Source organism: Stegostoma tigrinum, chromosome 23 (assembly GCF_030684315.1).
Source record: "Stegostoma tigrinum isolate sSteTig4 chromosome 23, sSteTig4.hap1, whole genome shotgun sequence".
Taxonomy (NCBI): Eukaryota; Metazoa; Chordata; class Chondrichthyes; order Orectolobiformes; family Stegostomatidae; genus Stegostoma; species Stegostoma tigrinum.
In genome coordinates, this window is record NC_081376.1 from 12,590,355 (window position 1) to 12,613,151 (window position 22,797).

Genomic DNA, 22,797 nt, shown 5'->3' on the forward strand with positions numbered 1-22,797 from the left:
AAAACCAGGTACAGACAGGCCTTCAACCCGTTTCTGCCTGTCAATGCCAAAAAGTGTGACATCATAGGATTTCTTCAATGTCTTTCTGGATTGGCTAAGTGGTTTACATCAAGAGATATTATTACAGCAGAAGGGTACTGTTAAGAAATTCACTTTTAAAAAAATTAATATCCAAATTAATCAACCGAACAGATTAGAGATGGTGGGCAGCTGCTATGTTACAGCTGAAGGATATGGTGTCAGTGCAATCCACGTTTTCAAGAAGCGTTGGCTTCTCCAGGAACTTCAGCACAAGAGTTGATGAGCTAGAATGTGAGCTGCAGTCATCTGGGCACGGTTTCAGGCTTTTTATCTGAACGCACGCAGCATTTGTGACAGGACAGGTGTTGATGGTACAAATAGAGGTAAATAAATATTAATTAATAGCTCTTGTGGAGACATGGTTGCAGGACAATCAAGACTAGGAATTCAATATTTATGAGTATTTGATATTCTAGACAAATAGGCAAACTACAAAAGGAGGTAGGGTAGATGGCTAAGAAAGGAAGATGCCAGCATAGTGGTGAGTAGTGATATACATGCAATAGATCATGATTTGGAATGTGTTGTGTGGAAATAATGAGTAACAAAAAGGGAAAGAAGTCAGATGTGGCCACTGCTTAAATGCTCCTGAAGCACTGATTTTGTTCTACAGTGAGGCAAAGTCGGAAAATAATGGATGTATGTAAGAAGAGCACTACAATGGTCCTCGATGATGTTCATTTGCATAATGACATGGGCAATGATAACGTGGAAGACACATTTATAGAGTACATCAGGGATTGTTCCTTAGAGCAGCAAGTTGTAGAACCTACACTGGATTCAAAGTTTTTAGGTCTCATTAAGAGTTCTGATTAATAAGTGATCTCATAGTTAAGGATCCTCTTGGCATGGCAATCACAACATAGTAGAATTTCAAATATCGTTTGCGGGAGAACAATTGAGGTCTCAAACGAGTGTACTCAACTTAAATAAGGGCAATCACAGAGGCACAAAGAAAGAGTTATTTAAAACTAACTGTGAAAGTAGACTAAGTCAGTGGAAGTGCAGTGGCAGATATTTAAGCAGATATTTCATAATGCTTGGTTAAACTTTATGTTTGTCAAAAATGACTCAACAATAAAGATGATCCAAAAAATGGTTCACAAAAAAGGTATTCATGGAGAATATCCAAATCAAAAACGGACAAATACAAAGTGGCTTGAGCAGTGGTTGGCCAAGGACTAGTATTTTGTTTTGAAATCAGCAGTGGATGGCTGAAAAGCTAATAAAAAAGGAGAAAAATTCATCATGAAAGTGAATTGGCAAATACGTAAAGACAAACTGCAAGCACTTCTATGGATATATAAAAGAGACCGTGGAACCCTTGGAGGTTGCAACTAAGGAAATAATGCAGAATAGAGAATTAGTAGATAATTTAAACAAATATTGGTCTTCATGGCAGATTTTGGAAGCTTTCCTTGGTTGATTCCTGGGTTGAAGGGACTGAGGCATCAAAAACTGCTCAACAGGTTAGGCCTTTACTCATTAATGTCTAGGAGAACGGAGGTTGATCTTACTGAAACATACATGGGCCTGAGGGGGGCTTGATAGGGTAGAAATTGAGAAGATTTTTCCACTAATGGGGTAATCTCAAACCATAGGACAGAGTTACAGAATAAGAGGACTGTCACTCAAAACTGACAGGAAAGCCGCCAAAGGAATTTCTTCTCCCAGAGGGTAATTAGGAATCTTTCTCTGCTTTTCTAAAGCACGTGAGGAATGTGATGGAAACAAAGTGCTGATGAAGTCAGTGGGTGGAAGGATGGGGAGATTAAGAGGAGGTGGTTTCATTTCCAGGTACAACACAGTTACTTCAACACACTGCATCACCTGAAAAAACACCAGAGGTGATACTTCCTGCAAATTTAATGAAACCACTTCCCTTTTAAACTGATCAGTTATGGTGTTTTTTACTTTTCATTTTATGCCACAAAGATAGATGAAAGTGCACAGAAAGACCTGTTGTGTTACTGTTCTGTCCAATTGAAACTGTTTGGAGTCTACTGCTACATTAATTTGCAGACATCTTTCACTGGTGTTGATAAGAATTCACAAGTTAGGCAGTACGGATTAGTCTGTTCTAAGGGGGTTTGCATTTGTTATAGGGGCAAGAGCATATTTAGAAACTAAACCGGCACTGATGGGGATTATAGCACTGCATATATAATAGAAGGCACAAGATCCAGACTTAAATTCTCAGTTTGATTGAGTAAAGAATTCCTTTGAGAGTGAGCCACAGAAAAGCATCAAAAAGTTATTATCATCAGCATAATCCAACATCACATCTGGATAACTTACCTTCACTGAGAGTTGTAGGTGCAACATCAAGGACTTTGGACAAAATAGGCAGAAGAAACCGTGAACCTTGACTCTCAACTTGGCGAGATTCTAGCAGTTTCAAAACACGATTACACACAGCTTCAACATCACCATTTATACTTCCCTACAGAAAAGAATACAATGCCGCTGCTAAGTACATTTCTATTATGTAAACTTTTGTTCTCCTCTAGGTCCACTGAAAAATCTAACTTCTTATTATTTCAAAATTCTACTTTGCAAAGTTTCATTTCTTTTGATGTTATACAACAGAGAAGCTGAGGGATGCTGTGCAGAAGCTGTGAACTATACAACTTAAAAGGTAATCAAATGCCACACGAAACGGATGCATCATGCAAAGAAATTAAACAGGTGGTTTTATTTTAGGGACTGCAAGATCCCAATACATAAGCCCTTCACTAGATATTCTAAAATAAAATTTATAATTATTTACAGGGGCTTCTTGTTCACTTACTTTTCCTGCCCTTTGAAAAGGTGATAACCACTGTGTTCAAGCTCTATGAATACAAAACCAACCTCCTTCCAAGTATCCCACACAAGTCGGCACAGTGGCTCAGAGGTTAGTACTACAGCCTCACAGCTCCAGGGACCCGGGTTTGACTCCAGCCTCGGGTAACTGTCTGTGCAGAGTTTGCACATTCGCCCTTGCGTGGGTTTCCTCCGGGGGCTCCAGTTTCTCCCACAGTCCAAAGATGTGCAGGCCAGGTGGATCGGCCATGCTAAATTGCCCACATAGTGTTCAGGGGTGTGTGGGTTATAAGGGGATAGGTCTGGGCGGTATGCTCCAAGGGGTGGTGTGGACTTGTTGGGCCAAAGGGCATATTTCCACACTGTAAGGAATCTTAAAAAAAGTCACTGTTCCTGACATTCAAGCTTTGGCAGTGAATTTTAGCAGAGAATGTGACTACAATTGGGTTTAATCCTGGCTTGCTCAACTTATACAGATGGATGAGTTTTTAAAGCAGCGGTCACTTCATAGCACATGAAATCAAGAATCTGATTTGCTTTATTTGGTGAACATTGCAAAAGTCCTTTGGTTCCATTTAGGTTCTGGTATTCAGGTTCAAAACATTCCACAGCAAGTCTGATGAAACAATTATGATAAAAGCAGAAGCAGAAATTAATAAATAGAAGTACACAACTTTAACCTAATCCTTATGGAAGAAACAGCTGCTACAGAAGGACAGAACCAAATACAGCAGATTATTATCTGAGGGTAGTGCTTGCAAAATCCCTTAATGGCGAGATCACAGAACAGTGACGTGATATGATCAGCAATTCAAAACAGCGCAATATAATAAACTTCAGTTTAGCTTGAACCACCCTTCCTTACCTGAGCCAGAATTATACTTGATATTAGGCTCACGGTTTTCATATCATTCACCCCATCACAAGATAAAGTCAAAGAATTGCTTGGCAGGATCTCTCTCAGAATGGCAGAGCATAGAACAAGGACTGGCTGTGGCGCCTTCAGGAAACACAAGGTGCTGTGGAGTTTCTGTAGGACATCCCTGGAAAGACTGTATCAGACAGAAAAATGGCAGCACATTTGACTTGTTAGTTATCTGCACATGTCCTAAATACATTCACGCTGTAAACACTTCCATCCCACGATTGCTGGCAACAGAGACAAAAAACAAGTCCCACACATCTGCTCACAGTTTTCACTAATATTTAGTCACAGATACAGACTATCGAATGTCAGTCTGAAGTTATGAAATGGAATGCATACAACAGAAATTCAACAGGTGATTTAAAGAATATTCCAAAGCCAACTTGTAACTAATTTCGTTGAATCAAATAAAAATTCCACGACAAAACTCGAATTATAAATGGATTAAGGAAACCCTTCTTCCAGTCAGTAAACTCCAATTCGCCATCAAATTGTCAGACCTTCCTCCAAACTCTCCCCTTTTTGTTTCAAACACAGACTCTTACGTTCTGCCATACTTTGTTGCTGAGACAATCAAGAAGAGTTTCTGTAGGGAATCAATAGCCTCTTTATTGTATTCTTTATTCTGCAGAAGTGTGGAAATGCGGGAGCAGAATTTCTGTAGGTCTTCATCTTGTACTTCTCTGAAAGGGAACAGAGAACAGGTATTGAATAGAAACTGTGGTTAACTAAATGACAGAAGAGGTTCACGTTACTCACCCCATTTCCATGCATCTCTGAAAATGCTAGAAAATATATGAGTCAAAATTTCACTTAAATATCAATGCTGCCAACCTAGTACAGGTTCCTGCAGCACTAGGTTCAATAAAAGCCTTTCTCGAGAATTTAGTAAACAAATAATGAAATACCAGGCAGCAGCTCATACTTTAAAACTTAAGGAAGTGCTTCACTTCCATGGAGAGAGAGAGAGCGAGCGAGCGAGAGAATGGATTTACCAGAATAATTTCAAGGATAAAGAACTTCAGCTGATTGGGAAGACAAAGGGAGTTAACATGGGTATTAAAATAACTGAAGAAATTGTTTTTACTGGCAGGTACGTCACAAGCCAGAGATTTAGGGCAACTGGCAAAGAACCTGACGGAAGACTTTTTTAAAAAAGTGAAAAGTTGGGATTAGGAATCTACTGCCTCAAAAGGGTATGAAATCAAATTCAACTGTAAAACTTTCAAAAAAAGTTAAAAGAGATTGTCAGTTTGTGGCAAGGTGAGAATGGCAGTGAGCTACTAATCGAGGGGTACAGGCTAATACTCTAGGTATCTGGGTTCAAATTTCACCATTACAGCTAGTTAAACTTAAATTCAATTAACAAATCTGTATTGAAAATTAGTGAACTAAATGATTTGTACTGAGACTAATGTTCTTTAGTATATGAAATCCCCCTTACTTGCCTAGTCTTAAATGTTACTGCAGGCCCACAGTAATGTGGTTGATTCTTAACACTCCCCCAAAATAGCATGGCAAGCCACTCAGTTCAAGGATAATTAGGAATGGACAATAAATATTGTCCTTGTCAGTGACACCTATATCCCTTGAAAGAAATTTTTTTTAAATGTACTTGTAAATGAAAAATGTGCAGAATCACATGGAAAGAACAGGGGAGTGGGACTAATTGAATATTTCTGACAGCCACCATATACAGGCTGAAAGGCCTCTTTCTACATTATGTGCCTCTGACCTCTGCCTATAGTGAAGGCAGGTTTCCCTGCATACTGGTCAGAGAGCAAGCCCTTCTATCTATCCACACTGAAAGCAAAGACAAAAATACAGCACACCTTAGTCAAAAGACTTTGCTATACTGATGACACTTCGTTTAATTTCTCAACCAGAAATTCAACCATAAAATTATGGCTTGTCTCTCCCACACCCGTAAGTTGTTCTCCCTTACTATAAGCATCAAAAAAATTGTGGTTTGCGACAATAATAAATATAGAAATAAATATAGAGAGGAGGGGTAGGGCTTGGGAAGTAGGTGGGACGGTGATAACTGAGTGCAGGTAGGCAGTGGTGGGAGGAGCGGATAGGCAGGAGAGAAGATTGACAGGATGTGTCAGGTCAAGGAGGCAGGAATGGGAGGGAGGGTGGGGAGATTTTGAAACTGTGAAGTCCACATTGAGACCATTGGGTCATAGGCTCCCAAGGTGGGAAAAAAGGTGCGGCTCCTCCAGTTTCTGTGTGGTATCATTGTGACACTGGAGGTGGCCCAGGATGGACATGTCACCCAGGGAGTGGGAGGGGGAGTGAAATGGTTTGCCAGAGATGGTGGGGCACCTATCACTGCAACTGCAGTAAGTGCTACACCTGCCCCCTCACTTCCATCCAAGGCATCAAACAAACCTTTCACATAAAACAGAGGTTCACCTGCTGGAGTTGAAATGCCCATCAGCCATGATTTAAATGGTGGAGTGGACTAGATGGGCTGAATGGCCTTACTTCCACTCCTATCTCTTATGATCTGTCAATGTAGTCTATTGCATTCGCTGCTCCTGTTGTGGCCTCCTCTACATCAGTGAGGCCAAGTGGAGGCTCAGAGATAACAAGGTGTAGAGCTGGATGAACACAGCAAGCCAAGCAGCATCAGAAGAGCAGGAAAGCTGATGATTCGGGCCCAGACCCTTCTCCAGAGAACGCTTTGTACAGCATCCAATGGTCTCAAATGTGGACTTTACCAGCTTCAAAATCTCCCCATCCCCAGCTCATCTGATGCTGCCTGGCCTGTTGTGCTCTTCCAGCTCCACACTGTGTTATCTCATTTTCGTCAGTCAGCTGTAGTCTTTTCCATCCCAAATTTGTACATTATTCCTTGCATATATTCCACTTTTAAAAGCAGTATCCATGTGCCTCATTTTAGTCCAAAGTTCAAAAGGCATGGTCTCTTACATACCTCTACCCTTAGAAGAGGCAAAACATTTTTAAAAATGTCTTGCACAACAAGGCGTATGGCAGATAGACAAAATGCAAAATTTAGGTACATCTTATACCATATTTTACAATCTCTTCAATTCTTAACCTAGTCCATCTTTTTTACATTATCATTTCCAGCAACGTGAACAATTTTTATATTAAAATGGTTGAAGCAATAACCTCAACTGAACAACTTCACATTTTGACTTTCTAAAGTTTTCAACAGAAACTGCCGGATAATGGCTAGACAGCTCTGCGACCCGGCATACCAATACCTCAGGTTCAATTCCTGCACCAAATGAGGTTACCATGGACGTTCCACCTTCTCAACTTTTCCCATCACTGGAGGTATGGTGACTCTTGGGTTAAACTCATCACCAATCATCTTTCTCTAATGAGAGAGCAAGTCTATGGTTCTCTGGGATTGTGGTGACTTTTACCTTATATCAAACAGATTTAAAAATACTAAAGGGCCAATAACAATCTCAATTGTTTCTACTATAAAGTACTTCTTCTGATATTGATTCAATTTCTTCAAAAAAATATTCCACTGGTTTCTTTATTCCCAAGTCCTCATCTTGCAACAAATTTGCACCTACCATCCAAGTACCCAGCATCAACTGCCAATTTATAAAGTTTTTGTAAAGTCAGGGTGGCCAACACTGCTTCATTTGTTAGAATTGTTTTCAGCACCTCAAAGCCTGTTTGGCATTCTGCTGGCCATACACTTTTGCCAGTTTCCACCATAAAATCTGTCAAACAATACCACTGTTGTGACGTTAGGAACAAAGTTTTCTTAAAACCCACAAATTGCCAATAAACTTGAATTTAGAAATGGGGAATTCTATTAGAATCTTTTTTAGAAATGGGGACATTCCTGCTGTTCTTGGCAATCCTTGTCCAACAACATGTTCTAAATAAGTTACTCGCACTTTTGCAAAACTGCCATAGACAGGATTAAGACGACAGTAAACTGTAATTCTTAAATAGGTTTTCTTCCCAGATCTTCCTGAATATTATGTGGTGTCTAAACAAATTATAGCATTTTAGCTTTAACTTCATTTGTACATCTTTGCAATGTAACGGGAGCACTTTTATACCCAAATGGCATCGTTTGACCATGCCATTACCCATTTGATATAATAAAAGGCAAATATTAGTTTATTTGTTGATGCTGATGTTGATCGTATTTGCCAGCATCCTTTTAATAGGTCAATCTTTGGCAGGAATGAGATGCCAATAAACTCATCACTAAATCTTCTAACAGAGGAACCGGGTAGGTTTCCGCTTTCTTGCTGTATTTACTTTTTTGTAAACTTTGCAGAATCAAGTTGATCCATCTGGTTGAGGACTAACATTACAGGTGAACTACAGCTGCTTTGACTAAGATTAATCAAGTGATTGTGTGTGCTGGCAAATCTCCATTTTCAGCTGAGCTTGTTTTTCTGGGCTCAACTAATAAGGATGCTATCTTGTTAGCACCAATTCCCGTGGTCCACATTATATCTAACTAACAGAGTAGATTAGATTAGATTAGAATAGATTCCCTACAGTGTGGAAACAGGCCCTTTGGCCCAATAAGTCCACACCACCCCTTGAAGCATCCCACCCAGACCCATCCCCCTATAACCCACACACCCCTGAACACTACAGGCAATTTCCCTTGGCCAATCCACCTAGCCTGCACATCTTTGGACCGTGGGAGGAAACCGGAGCACCCGGAGGAAACCCATGCAGACACGGGGAGAATGTGCAAACTCCACACAGACAGTCGCCCGAGGCAGTACATTCAGATGTATCTCTACAGATTTTCTGGTAATTCCTCAGTAATCTTACTAGATCTTCCCATTATCCCTACTTCAAGTACAGAAACCACATCTAACCTTCTCAGGTGTTTTATAGTGGCTAAATTGAGTTGTAGGAAGTTTGTGAGAACTACCTACCTCACTCTTAATGCTTCTGGCATCATCTACCACTTCTTAGGATCAGGAGTTTCTTTCAGATGTCATTTCACTAGCTCTCCTAATTACCTTATATGGATCACTGAATTTTGCTTTCAGAGATTCACCTGATAAAGGCATTAACGGCACATTTCAAGCAGAAATGAAGTATTTGAGCTGTAGCATAATGGTATGCACATTTTGTTTTTGCTTGTGAAATTTTCTAATGCTCCAGTGCTACTCTATATGTGCTTGAGTGTCTCTCTAGAAACATGGACATAATCCAACAATAAGGATTTGTGTTTATGCTTTAAAAACTTCTCTTTCATCAATTTTAACATATCTTGTCTCATGACCATTCACCAATTTATATGGGCTGAAACCAGTAGATTCACTCAAGACATCGGTGGGAGCAAATGAGAAGAAATCTAACCCTTTTCCCCAATGCTGAGAGCATTTGTAATTATAGGTTGTAACCATTGTTTTGACAGTTGATGAGATCTCTCCAAAGCTCCCTGTGTTTGTTGATGATGGACAGATGACTTGGTTTATAGCCGCATTGTCTCAAAGTTTTCAGGTCATAATTGGCAAATTTGGAACCTAACTGAGTTTATATTTCAATTGGCCATCCATACAGATTGAAAAAAATGCAGAGTTAATTTTTTCACTACTATGCTAAAACATCCTTAGAAGTAATAGCTTACAGAAATTAGGTTGCCATATACATAATTATAAAGGATAGCATCCGGCTTTTGTTTTCAGCAACGGCCCCTAGACACGATATACTAAAGCTCACTAAAAGGCTAGTTCAATCACTGGTCTTATATTAAAAGTGCCGGATGGTTGACATGTTGATTGACACAATAATGTACATGACATGTTCTACAGAACGGCACTATATCTTTGTGATGTCTTGGCCACATAAAATGCCTTTTAGTGACGCTTAAGTTACTGCATGTACTGATGTAGGAATTTCTTTAGCTACTCGCAACATCTCCTTAACAACTTCTGGGCAGTACCACTATCTGCTGAATGACCATCTATTCCTTGCCTACAAGTCTAAGAGGACTTTCCACATCAAAAGAAGTCTGTTTTTAACATCATAACACTCCAGAACGCTTTCAGCCTCAGTATGTGCTGCCTGTATTCATTTACTTAACTCTGGGTCTGCTTCCCAAGCCTCGACTAATGAAGGCATGTCAAAGACTTCTTTTGAAATGTCCCAAAAGAAAGTTTCAGCTGCTCTCACATCTACTTGTAATATTACTTTGGCCCCTATTGATGAAAATCATTTAGCAACTTCCCTGGTCACAATACATAATGGAAAAGTACTTGTATTGTGACTGTGCCATCCCTTAACCTGACATGGAATTTACATGATTATGGATGAAGCTATAAACCTTACCTCAGTTAAATCATTCCTCATGAGTAAATAAACATGATCCACAGGTCATTTCTTAAAAATTCATACTACCATTGTTCTGGACTACAAGTCACAATCCAAGTTAGTGGCACGATGTGAAGACAGCAATCTCTCCCTCAACGTCTGCAAAACTAAAGAGCTGATCAATAACTTCAGGATGGGAGGAGGGTGCAACCCTATTGACATCAGTAGAGCACAGGTGGAGAGGATCAAGAACATCAAGTTCCTAGGAGTGACAATAACCAACAATCTGTCCTAGACCAGCCACATGGATGTGACAGTCACAAAAGCACAACGACACCTCTTCTTCCAGAGGAAATTTGGCATGTCTGTAAGGACTCTCACCAACTTCTACAGATGTACCATAGAAAGCATTGTATATGGATGCATCACAGCTTGGTACAGCAACTGCTCCACCCAAGTGTGAGAAGCTACAGTTAGCTGTGAACACAGCCCAGATCATCATGGAAGCTGACATTCCATCTATTCACTCCATCTACACTTACTCAATGCCTTGGAAAGGCAGCTAACAAAGATCCCCTTCCAGCCCAGTTATAATCTCTTCCAAACTCTTGTCAGGCAAAGATACAAAAGCTTAAATACACGTACCAACAGGTTCAAGAAAAGCCCCAGAGGAGCTCGAATAGTTCATCCACTTTACCAACACCTTCCACCCCAACCTCAAGTTTACCCGGGCCATCTCCAACACATCCCTCACCTTCCTGGATCTCTGGGTCTCTATCTCAGGCAACCAGCTAGAAACTGATGTCCACTTCAAGCCCACCGACTCCCACAGATACCTAGAATACACATCCTCCCACCCAACCCCCTGTAAAAATTCCATCCCCTATTCCCAATTCCTTCACCTCTACCACAGCTGCTCCCAGGAGGAGGCATTCTACTCCCGGACATCCCAGATGTCCGCGTTCTTCAAGGACCGCAACCCCCCGCCACCCCGCAGTGGTCCAGAACGCCCTTGACCGAGTCTCCCTCAATTCCCACAACACATCCCTCACACCCCGCCCCCGCAACCACCACCCTAAAAGAATCCCCCTCGTCCTCATGTACCACCCCACCAACCTCCGGATACAATGCATCATCCTCCGACACTTCCGCCATCTACAATCTGACCCCACCACTAAAGACATTTTTCCATCCCCACCCTTGTCCTCCTTCCGGAGAGACCACTCTCTCCGTGACTCCCTTGTCCGCTCCACACTCCCCTCCAGCCCTACCACACCCGGCATCTTCCCCTGCAACCGCAGGAAGTGCTACACTTGCCCCCACACCTCCTCCCTCACACCCATCCCAGGCCCCAAGATGACTTTCCATATTAAGTAGATGTTCACCTGCACATCTGCCAATGTAGTATACTGTATCCACTGTACCCGGTGTGTCTTTCTCTACATTGGGGAAACCAAGCGGAGGCTTGGGGACCGCTTTGTGGAACACCTAAGCTTGGTTCACAAGAAACAACTGCACCTCCCAGTCACGATCCATTTTAACTCTCCCTCCCATTCCTCAGATGACATGTCCATCACGGGCCTCCTGCAGTGCCACAATGATGCCACCCACAGGTTGCAGGAACAGCAACTCACTCCACCTAGGAACCCTGCAGCCCAATGGTATCAATGTGGACTTCACAAGCTTCAAAATCTCCCCCTCCCCCACTGCATCCCAAAACCAGCCTAGCTCATCCCCTCCCCGCCAAATGCATCACAAAACCAGCCCAGCTCATCCCCGCCTCCCTAACCTGTTCTTCCTCTCACCTATCCCCTCCTCCCACCTCAAGCCGCTCCTCCATTTCCCTCTCAGCTATCCCCTCCTCCCACCTCAAGCAGCTCCTTCATTTCCCACCTACCAAACTCATCCCGCCTCCTTGACTTGTCCGTCCTCCCTGGACTGACCTATCCCCTCCCTACCTATACTCTCCTCTCCACCTATCTTCCTTTCTCTCCATCTTCGGTCCGCCTCCCCCTCTCTCCCTATTTATTTCAGAACCCTCTCCCCATCCCCCTCTCTGATGAAGGGTCTACGCCCAAAACGTCAGCCTTCCTGCTCCTTTGATGCTGCTTGGCCTGCTGTGTTCATCCAGCTTCACACTTTGTTATCTTGGATTCTCCAGCATCTGCAGTTCCCATTATCGCTGATCTCAAGAAAAGCTTCTTCCCCCTTATTATTAGATTTCTGAATGGACCTCTCAAAGTTCAAATCTAACGTGGATCTTGTTTTGTGAACCTACTTTGCAGCCATAACTTCATATCCTTCGCTCTGTCCATCACCCGCTTTCTTGGTACGTTATGATCTGCCTATACAAAACTTCACTGTATTTAGTACGTGACAATAATAATTCAAATCAAATTTTACTTTATACAATGAAACTGTGATAAACCTGCCAGTTATCCTAATGACAGTGGCTTTACGCTGCACAACGTGATGTCAAAACTACATCCTTCTCCATCAAAACAGAGAGTAGTACCTTGGACTCAGTTATGGCTTTAGCTGCAGCACTTGACAAAAAAAAGGGCTGTCTTTCCTTCTGACAAAAGTCCTTAATCTTTCTCATCTATCCTATTCATTGCTCCTGCATTCATGGCAGTTTGTAGCTCCAGTTTTGTTGCTATTAAACCTACAACTTGATTGGCGTTATTTGCCATTTCAGTTTATTTTTCAGATTCATTCTTACAAACCCGAATAAGTCCAATGGGTTTCCTGAATGTTCCAAAAATATGAACCAAAAAGTATCGCACTTTATTACAAAACACTTCGGCTTTTTTCTTTCAAAAACATCTCCATCCTCAGTAATAAAATGTGAGGCTGGATGAACACAGCAGGCCAAGCAGCATCTCAGGAGCACAAAAGCTGACGTTTCGGGCCTAGACCCTTCATCAGAGAGGGGGATGGGGGGAGGGAACTGGAATAAATAGGGAGAGAGGGGGAGGCGGACCGAAGATGGAGAGTAAAGAAGATAGGTGGAGAGGGTGTAGGTGGGGAGGTAGGGAGGGGATAGGTCAGTCCAGGGAAGACGGACAGGTCAAGGAGGTGGGATGAGGTTAGTAGGTAGCTGGGGGTGCGGCTTGGGGTGGGAGGAAGGGATGGGTGAGAGGAAGAACCGGTTAGGGAGGCAGAGACAGGTTGGACTGGTTTTGGGATGCAGTGGGTGGGGGGGGAGGGGGGGGAAGAGCTGGGCTGGTTGTGTGGTGCAGTGGGGGGAGGGGATGAACTGGGTTCATCCCCTCCAGTTCATCCCCTCCCCTCCCCCCACTGCACCACACAACCAGCCCAGCTCTTCCCCCCCACCCACTGCATCCCAAAACCAGTCCAACCTGTCTCTGCCTCCCTAACCGGTTCTTCCTCTCACCCATCCCTTCCTCCCACCCCAAGCCGCACCCCCAGCTACCTACTAACCTCATCCCACCTCCTTGACCTGTCCGTCTTCCCTGGACTGACCTATCCCCTCCCTACCTCCCCACCTACACCCTCTCCACCTACCTTCTTTACTCTCCATCTTCAGTCCGCCTCCCCCTCTCTCCCTATTTATTCCAGTTCCCTCCCCCCATCCCCCTCTCTGATGAAGGGTCTAGGCCCGAAACGTCAGCTTTTGTGCTCCTGAGATGCTGCTTGGCCTGCTGTGTTCATCCAGCCTCACATTTTATTATCTTGGAATCTCCAGCATCTGCAGTTCCCATTATCTCCATCCTCAGTAATTTCCTTTTTGATCTGGAGTGCTTCTTGCTGCATTTCTAGCCATCCATACTTCATTCTGGTTACTGGGTGTTCTCTCTCTCTCTCTCTCTCTCTCTCCCCCACTTTCTATACTTTTCCAATTTGTCAGAGCGACAGAAAAGAAAAAAGGTTTACTTTTACAGATCGGCTCATTCATCAGCCGTTGCCGCTGCCGGTTTAGCCATTGCAGCCCATAATCCTTTGTGCTTCACTATGGGTTCTTATTACCAAAAATAACGATTTTAAAACATTCCACTGAGAGAACGATCTATGCAATTTCAACCCTCAATGTTTGTACCCATTTTATTAAAGTTGCTTTCTATAGACCTTTCAAATTCAATATAGGTTCATACAGAAGTTTCCCAAACTTCGACACCTCACCTGTATACTTCAGGACCTAACTCAGGTGCAAAGAAGAATATCTTTTATCGCATCATAATCCACAGAAACCTTCTCTGAAAGAAGTGTATACATTCCTGTGTCGCACCCACCATCTGGGTTTGCCTGGACAATCGAGAGTTTTGGCTATCTCACTTTTCTGGTTATTTTCTCAGCTGGAAAAGGATGCCTCTAAAACCAGTCCTGAAAAATTTTGGAATTCTCTGTACAAGTGTCAGCATTTCCTTACTGCGCTTTGGATTATGACTAAGATTTTCCTCAGTTTCTATTGGCATCTGACTTTCTTTCTTAACTGTATCATTGTAGCAATCTCACCAACCAACCACATTCCCTTCCATATACACAATTTCTAGTTCTAGCCTTCTAATTTCCATTACAACGTTCTTCCCTTGACCTTTTCTGCTTTTTAGAATTCCATCTCCTTTTCCAGGTTCTTCCCCTCCAGACGTTTCAGTTTTTCATATTCAAACTGTTTTAACTGTAACTGAATATTAACAGACTCTAACTGTCTCATTATTTTTCTATCAAGTCCAAAATGCTGCAATCATCCTTCAATCATCTGTCTTCTCAGCTCCAGCAGGCAATTACATTTCTAATTTATATGTTAATTCCATTAGTTTAGCTTTTGACAGCTTTGCAATTCCATTATGGATAATACTTCTAACTTCACGGAGGCTTTAGCAACTTCTAAATGGCACCTTCTTTTAGAATGTAAACCCTGGTGTTTCTCTTTTTATGCTTTAAGACCTATGATAAATCCAAACCCTGGAGTTGTCCTTGTTCCAAAAGATCATTTCAGACCCGCCTGCAAACTTTTATAACAAAAACAGAAGTTGCTGGAAAAGCTCAGCCGGTCTGGCAGCATCTGTGAAGGTGAAAACAGAGTTAATATTTCGGGTCCGGTGACCCTTCCTCAGAACTTTTATCATTTGCTTGAGACACCACACTGATATTGAGCCAGTGGGACACCCAAAGCTCCATGTACAAGATGCTGGTGAGCATGGCAATGAATGTCCTAAACGTTAATTTTCACACCTGGAAGACACTGGCGAGAGGCTGACATGGCATCAGTGGTGGGCTAGCATTTGGGACAACCAATGGCTACAGTGGTTTGAAAGCAGACATCAAATCAGGCAGTCCCGATTTACAGGTTAAATAAAAACCGAAAGAACTGTAGATGAAGTAAATCAAAAGCAAACAATAAAACAAAATTGCTGGAAAAACTCAGGTCTGGCAGCATCTGTGCAGAGAAATCAGGGTTAACATTGAGTTGAGTTTTGAGGAAAAATCACTTGACCCATGTTAAACCTGATTTCTCTGTACAGATGCTGCCAGGCCTGCTGAGCTTTTCTAACAATTTCTGTTTTTGTTTCTGATTTACAGATGTTTGGATTACAAACACTTGTACTTACAAGCAAGATCCGGCATTAATTTTAAAAGTTCTAACATGTGGGTGTTTCTTTGTACTTGCGAGCAATTATCTTATACAGTCTTGTACTCCGTTCCAAATCAACTCCCAAACCCAAGATTAGAACCCATTCACCCAGGGACTGCCTGTACTGAAAACAGTAACCCACAAATGACACCCTGACAACCACTTCATATGCAGCACTTAAGGCACAACTTGCACTCTCGTGGATTGGGCATTTCAGCCATCAGCAAACGCGAACCACATAAAGATCCTCAATCCCCAAAGAACCTATTGCCTAACCGTCAGCTTAGATAAAAGGGAACAGTTTTGCCATACTTTATAAAATTCTATTTATGGATTCTGTAAACATGGCCCAGTGAACAATTCTACTTTACTGGGTTATAAGTGGCACCTATTACCACAAGCACTCTTAATAACTCCACACCTTTTTGGATGAACCTGCCTGCCTGATTGTCAGGTTCAAATGGCAGCGATCTTAGAGCCCAAATCTGCATCACATGTAAAAGTATTTCTCCCTCTTCAGATACTAATGCAGTAACTTGTATCAATCAAACACAAACAATTCATAGAAAGTGTGTGTTTAGGATGAATGACAGCTTCCATGTTTTATGGCTGGATGGTTCCCCAAATTCCGTTTCATCCCATATTAGTGAAAAATGTATGCAATTTCCTTTTCACCAGTCTTATAAATGAAGGATGCATTTTTCATTCTTTTGAATTGAAAATATTGATCAGATATCTTGGCAAGCACATTGTGTGCAAAGCATTCTCATGCAAGAGAGCCACATGTAAATCTAATTACTGATTGTCATATACCCTTTGGCTTCTCCCAAGGAATCTGCTGTTCAGGAAGAATTATTGCTCAAAACCATTAATTAGAGCACTCATATGGGAACAAGTTTGTCACATTTATCAGATTGTACTCATTAAGCTAAATGTATCAGAGGGATTGTAAATTGTTCAGAGCCCTGCTCAGTGCCACCTTCCTTTTCAATTTCTGGCCTGTGTCCACAATAAACCTCTATTGCCTTTTCCTGTTCACGTATTCATCAGTTAGTTCAGTCCAATTTTCCTTTTTAAAAACTTACAACAACTTTTTTAAAAAAACAAAAATAAATTTCCAGCATCTCGTGGAGTGAGGGAGACTAAAAGGGGCCATGAAATGTCCTTGACAAACAAAATTAAGGAAAATTCTAAGGTGTTTTACACGCATAGCACTAAAGACAGTAGCTGGGCAAAGGGTAGGTCTACTCAAGGAAAATGGATGGAATATACGCATGGAGCCACAGGAAGTGAGGGGAGATCCTTAACTAATGCTTTGCATTGGTATTCACAAAGGAGAAGGACATGGTGGATGGTGAGTCTAAGGAGGGCTATGTTGATATTCTAGGGCATGTTGATATTTTAAAAGAAAAGGTGATGTTGTTGGGTTTTGGAAGTATGAAGGCAGAAAAGTCCCCAGAACCTGATTGGATCTCTCCCAGAATACTGAGGGAGGAAATTGCTGGGCCCTTGTATAAAATCCTTGTAACTCCTTTAATCACAGAAGAGATCCCAGAGAATTGGAAAACAGCCAATGTTGTTCCTTTTTTAAAAAAAAAGCAGGGCAATGGGGATAATCTGAGAAATTACAGGCCAGTGAGCCCCACGTCAGCGTTAAGGAAATTATCAGTAAAGATTCATAGGGAGAGGAATTACTCACATCTGGAAATATGGACATGTCAGCAAAAGGCATCATGGCTTTGAGAGGTCGGTGTTTCATGAACTTGATTTGAGTTTTGTGAGGAACTGACAAAAATGACTGATGGGGGCAGGGTGGTAGATGTCATCTACACGGACTTTAGCAAGGATTTTGACAAGGTCCCTCATCGCAGGCTGATAATAGAAGGTGAAGTTACATGGGATCCACAGTGAGCTGATACGATGCACATATAAATTAGACAGTAGTGGTAGAAAGTCTTTTTTAATCCCCCCACTGACTGGAGCTCTGTGCCTAGTGGCATTCTACAGGGATCTGTTTTCTCCTCCACAGATGTTGCCAGACCTGCTGAGCTTTTCCAGCAACTTTGTTTTTGTGCTGGGACCCTGTTGCTTGTGATATATATAACATGGCTTGGAGGAGAATGTAAGTAGTCTAATTAGTAAGTTCACAGACAACACAAAAAGTGGGGGAACTGCAGATAGGGAAAAGGATTGCTAGAGGATACCACAGGATTATAGGTAGGGTCGAGACTTGTATGGAGAAATGACAGGTGGAATCTAATCTGGACAAATGAGAGGTGATGGATTTTGGAAGGTGTAATGCAGGCGGGAACTATACTGTAAGTGCCAGAGCCTTAGAAGCATCAACATACAGAGCAATCTAGGCATACAGGTCCACAGTTGCCCGAAAGTGGCAACACAGGTGAATAAAAGTGGTCAAGAAAGCATAAAGCATGCTTGCCTTCATCAGTTAGGGCACATAATATAAAAATTGGCAAATCATTTTGCAGTATACAGAACTTTAGAAAGGCCACATCTGGAATACTGAGCACAGGTCTGGCCATCACAATACCAGAAGGTTGTGGAGGCTTTAGTGAAGGTACAGAAAAGGTTTACCATCTCATCGTCTAGTTTGGCAGGTATCAGCAATAAAGGAGAGATTAGACAAACTTGGCTTGCTTTCACTTGAACATCAGAGGCTGTGAGGTGACCTGAAAGAAGTTTACAAAGTTAAGGGACATGGATAGAGTGGATAGTTGCAGTTAGTTTCCCCAGGCTAGAAATGTCAACTTCTAGGGGATATAGGTAAAAGGGGAAAGTTTAAAAGGCAATGCAAAAGGCAAGTTATTTTTCATGCAGAGTGTTAAGTGCCTGGAATGCGCTGCCTGAGGAGCTGGTAGAAGTAGACAAAACAGCAACGTTTAAGTGGCATCTTAACAGATACATCAATAGGCAGAGACACAGAACACGCAGAGGCACAAGGTTTTTTTGTTTGGAGAGATGTCAGTGTCAACACAGGCTTAGTTGGCAGATGGGCCTGTTCCTGTGCTGTACTGTTCTTTTGTTCTTGGCAGTATATTTCTGCTCAATTTATTCTCAGCTGTTGGCCCCAACTCTCTCAGGATGTGGTTTTGGAGGCACTGATAGCTTGTCAGCTTCTTCCAGATGGCCCCTCTTCACATGAAAGTGGGCAGCAGCAGGCACTCTGACAGCAGAGGTCAGAGTAGCCCAGACTGATCACTCACAGACATAACAAAGTGTGGAGCTGGATGAACGCAGCAGGCCAAACAGCATCTTACAAGCACAAAAGCTGACGTTTCAGGCCTAGACCCTTCATCAGAAAAGGGGGATAGGGAGACGATTCTGAAATAAATAGGGAGGGGGGGGGAGGCGGAACAAAGATGGATAGAGGAGAAGATAGGTGGAGAGGAGAGTATGGGTGGGGAGGTAGGGAGGGGATAGGTCAGTCCAGGGAAGACGGACAGGGCGAGGGGGCGGGATGAGGTTGGGCAGCTTTCAATACAACTCTTTCCTTTCAATTTGCCTCAAATTGTACACAGCAGCAATCTCATTAATGTGCTGTACAGTTGTAGCAAAATAGCCCTAACTTCATACTCCATCTCTCCGTAGAAGGCCAGAATTTTCACATCTTTCTAATTGCTTGCTTTAGCTGCATCTCAACATTTTGTGATTCATACAAAAGGATAACTGGATTCCTCTGCAACATAGCATTCTCCAGTATCTGTTTAAATATTACTCTGCCTCTCTATTCTTCCGGCCGGAGCGAACAACCACATTTTCCTCACGTTATGTCCATTTGCCAAACAATTGCCCATCATTTATAACCTACCCGTATCCCTCTGCAGACTCACTGCACCAACCTCACTACCTGCTTGTCACCTTTGTCTCAGCCGCCGTTTAGGCTGCAAGAGTCAATTAATTGCCAGTATCCCCTTTTACAGGGCCAAACACACAGCTATTTTCTTAAATATACATATTGACCGTGGGTAGCAAGAGAGCTCAGGGGACAGAGTGTTAGCAACAGGTCAGCATGAAAATAACCTGTTGAGAAGATTCATGGACAGAACATGCACAGTTCAGATGTCATGTCACAGGGGCACTGATTGGAAGAGGGAGAAATTCAGATGGCAGTGAAGGTGAGGTGGAGGCTGGAGGGTTAATTAATAGGAAACCCCAGAGGCCATGGGAATTCTGGAGCAGGAATAGTGAGATCAGTTTAGAGGACATGGTATTGAATTGGGAGGATTTGATTTATTGTAGTCAAGTATACGCAAGTACAGTGAAAAGCTTTGTTTGCGAGCAGGACAGGTAGATCATAGGATGCTTAGACAGAGTGAGGCGTACAGGTTACACTGCACAGGAGATGCATGAAGCAACTTCAACATTAATTGAAGTTAGAGAGCCCATTCATCAACCTAATAACGACAGGAAGCTGTTCTTCAAACTGTTGGTACACATGTTCGAGCTTGTGCCATTGGAGGGGGTGACCTTATAGGAGGTCTGTAAAATCACGAAAGGCATAGTAAAAGTAGCTAGCCAACAGCCTTCTCCCGAGGTAGAGGAGTCTAAAACTAGAGGGCAGGTTTAAGGTGAAAAGGGAGATAAACAAAAGGATGCAGACGGGCAATTTCTTTTTCCACAGGAGTGTGGTAAATGTCTGGAATGGGCTGCTAGAGATGGTGGTGGAGACGATTACAATTTTGTCATCTAAAAACATTTGGACAGGTACATGGATAGGATAGGTATGGAGGGATACGGACCGTGAAACTAGTTTAATTACAAATGAGCAGCATGAACAAGATGGGCCAAAAGGGCCTATTTCCATGCTGTAAACCTCTGACCATGGCACTAGCTTGTTGTTTATGGATTACAATTGACGTTTGGCTAGTGGTTTCTGATTAGCAGTCCTGTTCTTCCTGGTCCACAAATAGAGCTAGAGAAACATTTGCCTGTACAATTTAACAGTCATCACCTCCTTGAGATGCCAACTTTTGCAAGGCCCAGGGAACCTGGCTGGCCAATTCCCATGACCTAATGGGACATGAACTAGGGATTCACATTCTTCAGCAGAGAAGCAATGTGAGGAGGAACATTTTTACATAGTAAGGGGTAATGACTTGAAACATGCTACTTATGAACGTATTGATTGTGGAGACAATGTTTCAAAAGGAAACAGAACAGGAATCAAGGGAAATAAGCTTGCAAAGATAAGAGGTTACATGAGGTAAATGAAATTGAACTGCTCTTCAGACAGCTGGCATGGCCTTGATGAGCCAAATGACTTGCTACTGTACCACAACTGCTCTATGACTCTCACATTGAAAAGCAGAACAGAGAAAGGCATTTGGGACATGCAACCTTGTTAAAATATTTCAATTGGGGATTCACCTCCCAAATGTGGGTTTGAGCCTCTGTGACAGATAGTAAGAACTACAGATGCTGGAGTCTGAGATAACTTGGTGTGGAGCTGGAGGAACACAACATGCCAGGCAGCATCATAGGAGCAGGAAAGTTGACTTTTTGGGTCGGGACCCTTCTTCAGAAATGGCTCTTTTCACATGATGATTCCTCACCCAATCCAAACTTGCCCACGTGTAGATCTGTAGCTGCGTGGATCTGTTTCATCACTAATTTTGAAAATCACTTTGGCTAATCCCAATCCAAGGAATTTGCCCAAAATTTTAAATTCACAAAAAAAGGTCACTACAATCTAAAATCTCATCCCTGTAATTGATTCAGCACCCAAAACAAATAACATCCATTTCAGGAAATATATTTGTTTTGAATTTGCCTTGTTACAAGATTCTATCCTCTTCATATTAAAAGATTCCACCTGGATTATTAGTATTTGAAGTAGCATTGCTGTCAGTCTCTCCAAGCATTCACTACAGAAGACATAAAAGGCACTTGTACATTCATTCATTCTGGCCAACAAAGTCGAGCAAATATCTATTCAAATCAGGTTTTGGATACCAATTGACGTGCCATAGATGAAAAGGAAAGGGCCTGGTAATCGTAGAACCACTACAGCATAGAGTCCATACTGACCCCCTATCCCGCCAATGCAATCACAGTGAACAAACAGGGTTCATATGTTAATACATACAATAACTTACTTGTTTCATATGAACTAAAGAGTCACCATACAGGGTGAAAGACTTTTACACAGAGACATTTCAAACTCTGACATTACCAATCAGCATAATGCCTAGATCAACATGGTTAGTTCCTGAATCTCTCAGCCACCTTACCCCATTGCTAATTTTTGTACGCAATCTCTTAGTGACAGCTGTCAAAATACATTACAGTTTCTGTAACAATTCAGCTGTTTAAACTCAGTGATAGATTTAAGTTGAATTCTCTGGTAAGCAGCAAATCAAAATCATGATAAAAATGTTTGTGTAATCATCTTCTTTCCCGGCATTGGCACAGTGAAATCTTAAAGATTGGTAAAATATGTGTTTGAGTTACCAAGGAACTTCTAGAAAAGAATCAAATAAGCACTGTAAAACTGCCAAGTAATCTGGTCCTGCATCACAAACAGTAATGTTATCTATAATAATAAAGACACACACACACACATTTGAAAAATATGCAGGAGCAAAGGGATCTGGGAGGTATTTATAGAAAAACTGTTGAAGGCAGAGCTGGATAAGAAGTGATTAATATGGATATATAGGATCCTGACTTTATAAATACAGACAGGACAATTAAATGCAGGGAAATTTAGTTTGGCTTCTACTGGAGCAGTGTGTCCAAAGTCCAGTTATCACAATATAGGAAGAACATGAAGACATCGGAGAAGGCACAGAAAAGACATGTGAATGGATCCAAAGATGAAAGACTTAGTTACATGGGCAGATTGGCGTAGCTAAGGCTTCTTTAGCTCTTGTATTAGATGTGGACATCTCTAGGCAAGGCCAGTATTTGCTTCCCAATGTTAGCAGCCCTTTGAAGAGGCTCAGAGAGCCTACTCAGACTCAACTACATTGCTGTGGATTTTAAGTCACATATCAACCACACCAAGTAAGAACAGTGGATTTGCTTCCATCTCCTAAAAAGGACATTAGTGAACCAGATGGGACTTTTCAACAATCAATGA

The 22,797-nt window shown here is 42.1% G+C and overlaps 1 protein-coding gene across 1 annotated transcript in view; it reads right to left on the reverse strand.

Moving 5' to 3' along the window:
* ap5z1 (adaptor related protein complex 5 subunit zeta 1) overlaps positions 1-22,797 on the reverse strand; it is a 56,611-nt gene that overhangs the window by 31,854 nt on the left and 1,960 nt on the right. Inside the window, exons 2-4 of the mRNA XM_059653921.1 lie at positions 4,357-4,494; positions 3,752-3,938; positions 2,380-2,524 (exon numbers count right to left, since the gene is read on the reverse strand). Coding sequence (XP_059509904.1) covers positions 2,380-2,524; positions 3,752-3,938; positions 4,357-4,494 — 470 coding nt within the window. The remainder of the gene's footprint in view (positions 1-2,379; positions 2,525-3,751; positions 3,939-4,356; positions 4,495-22,797) is intronic.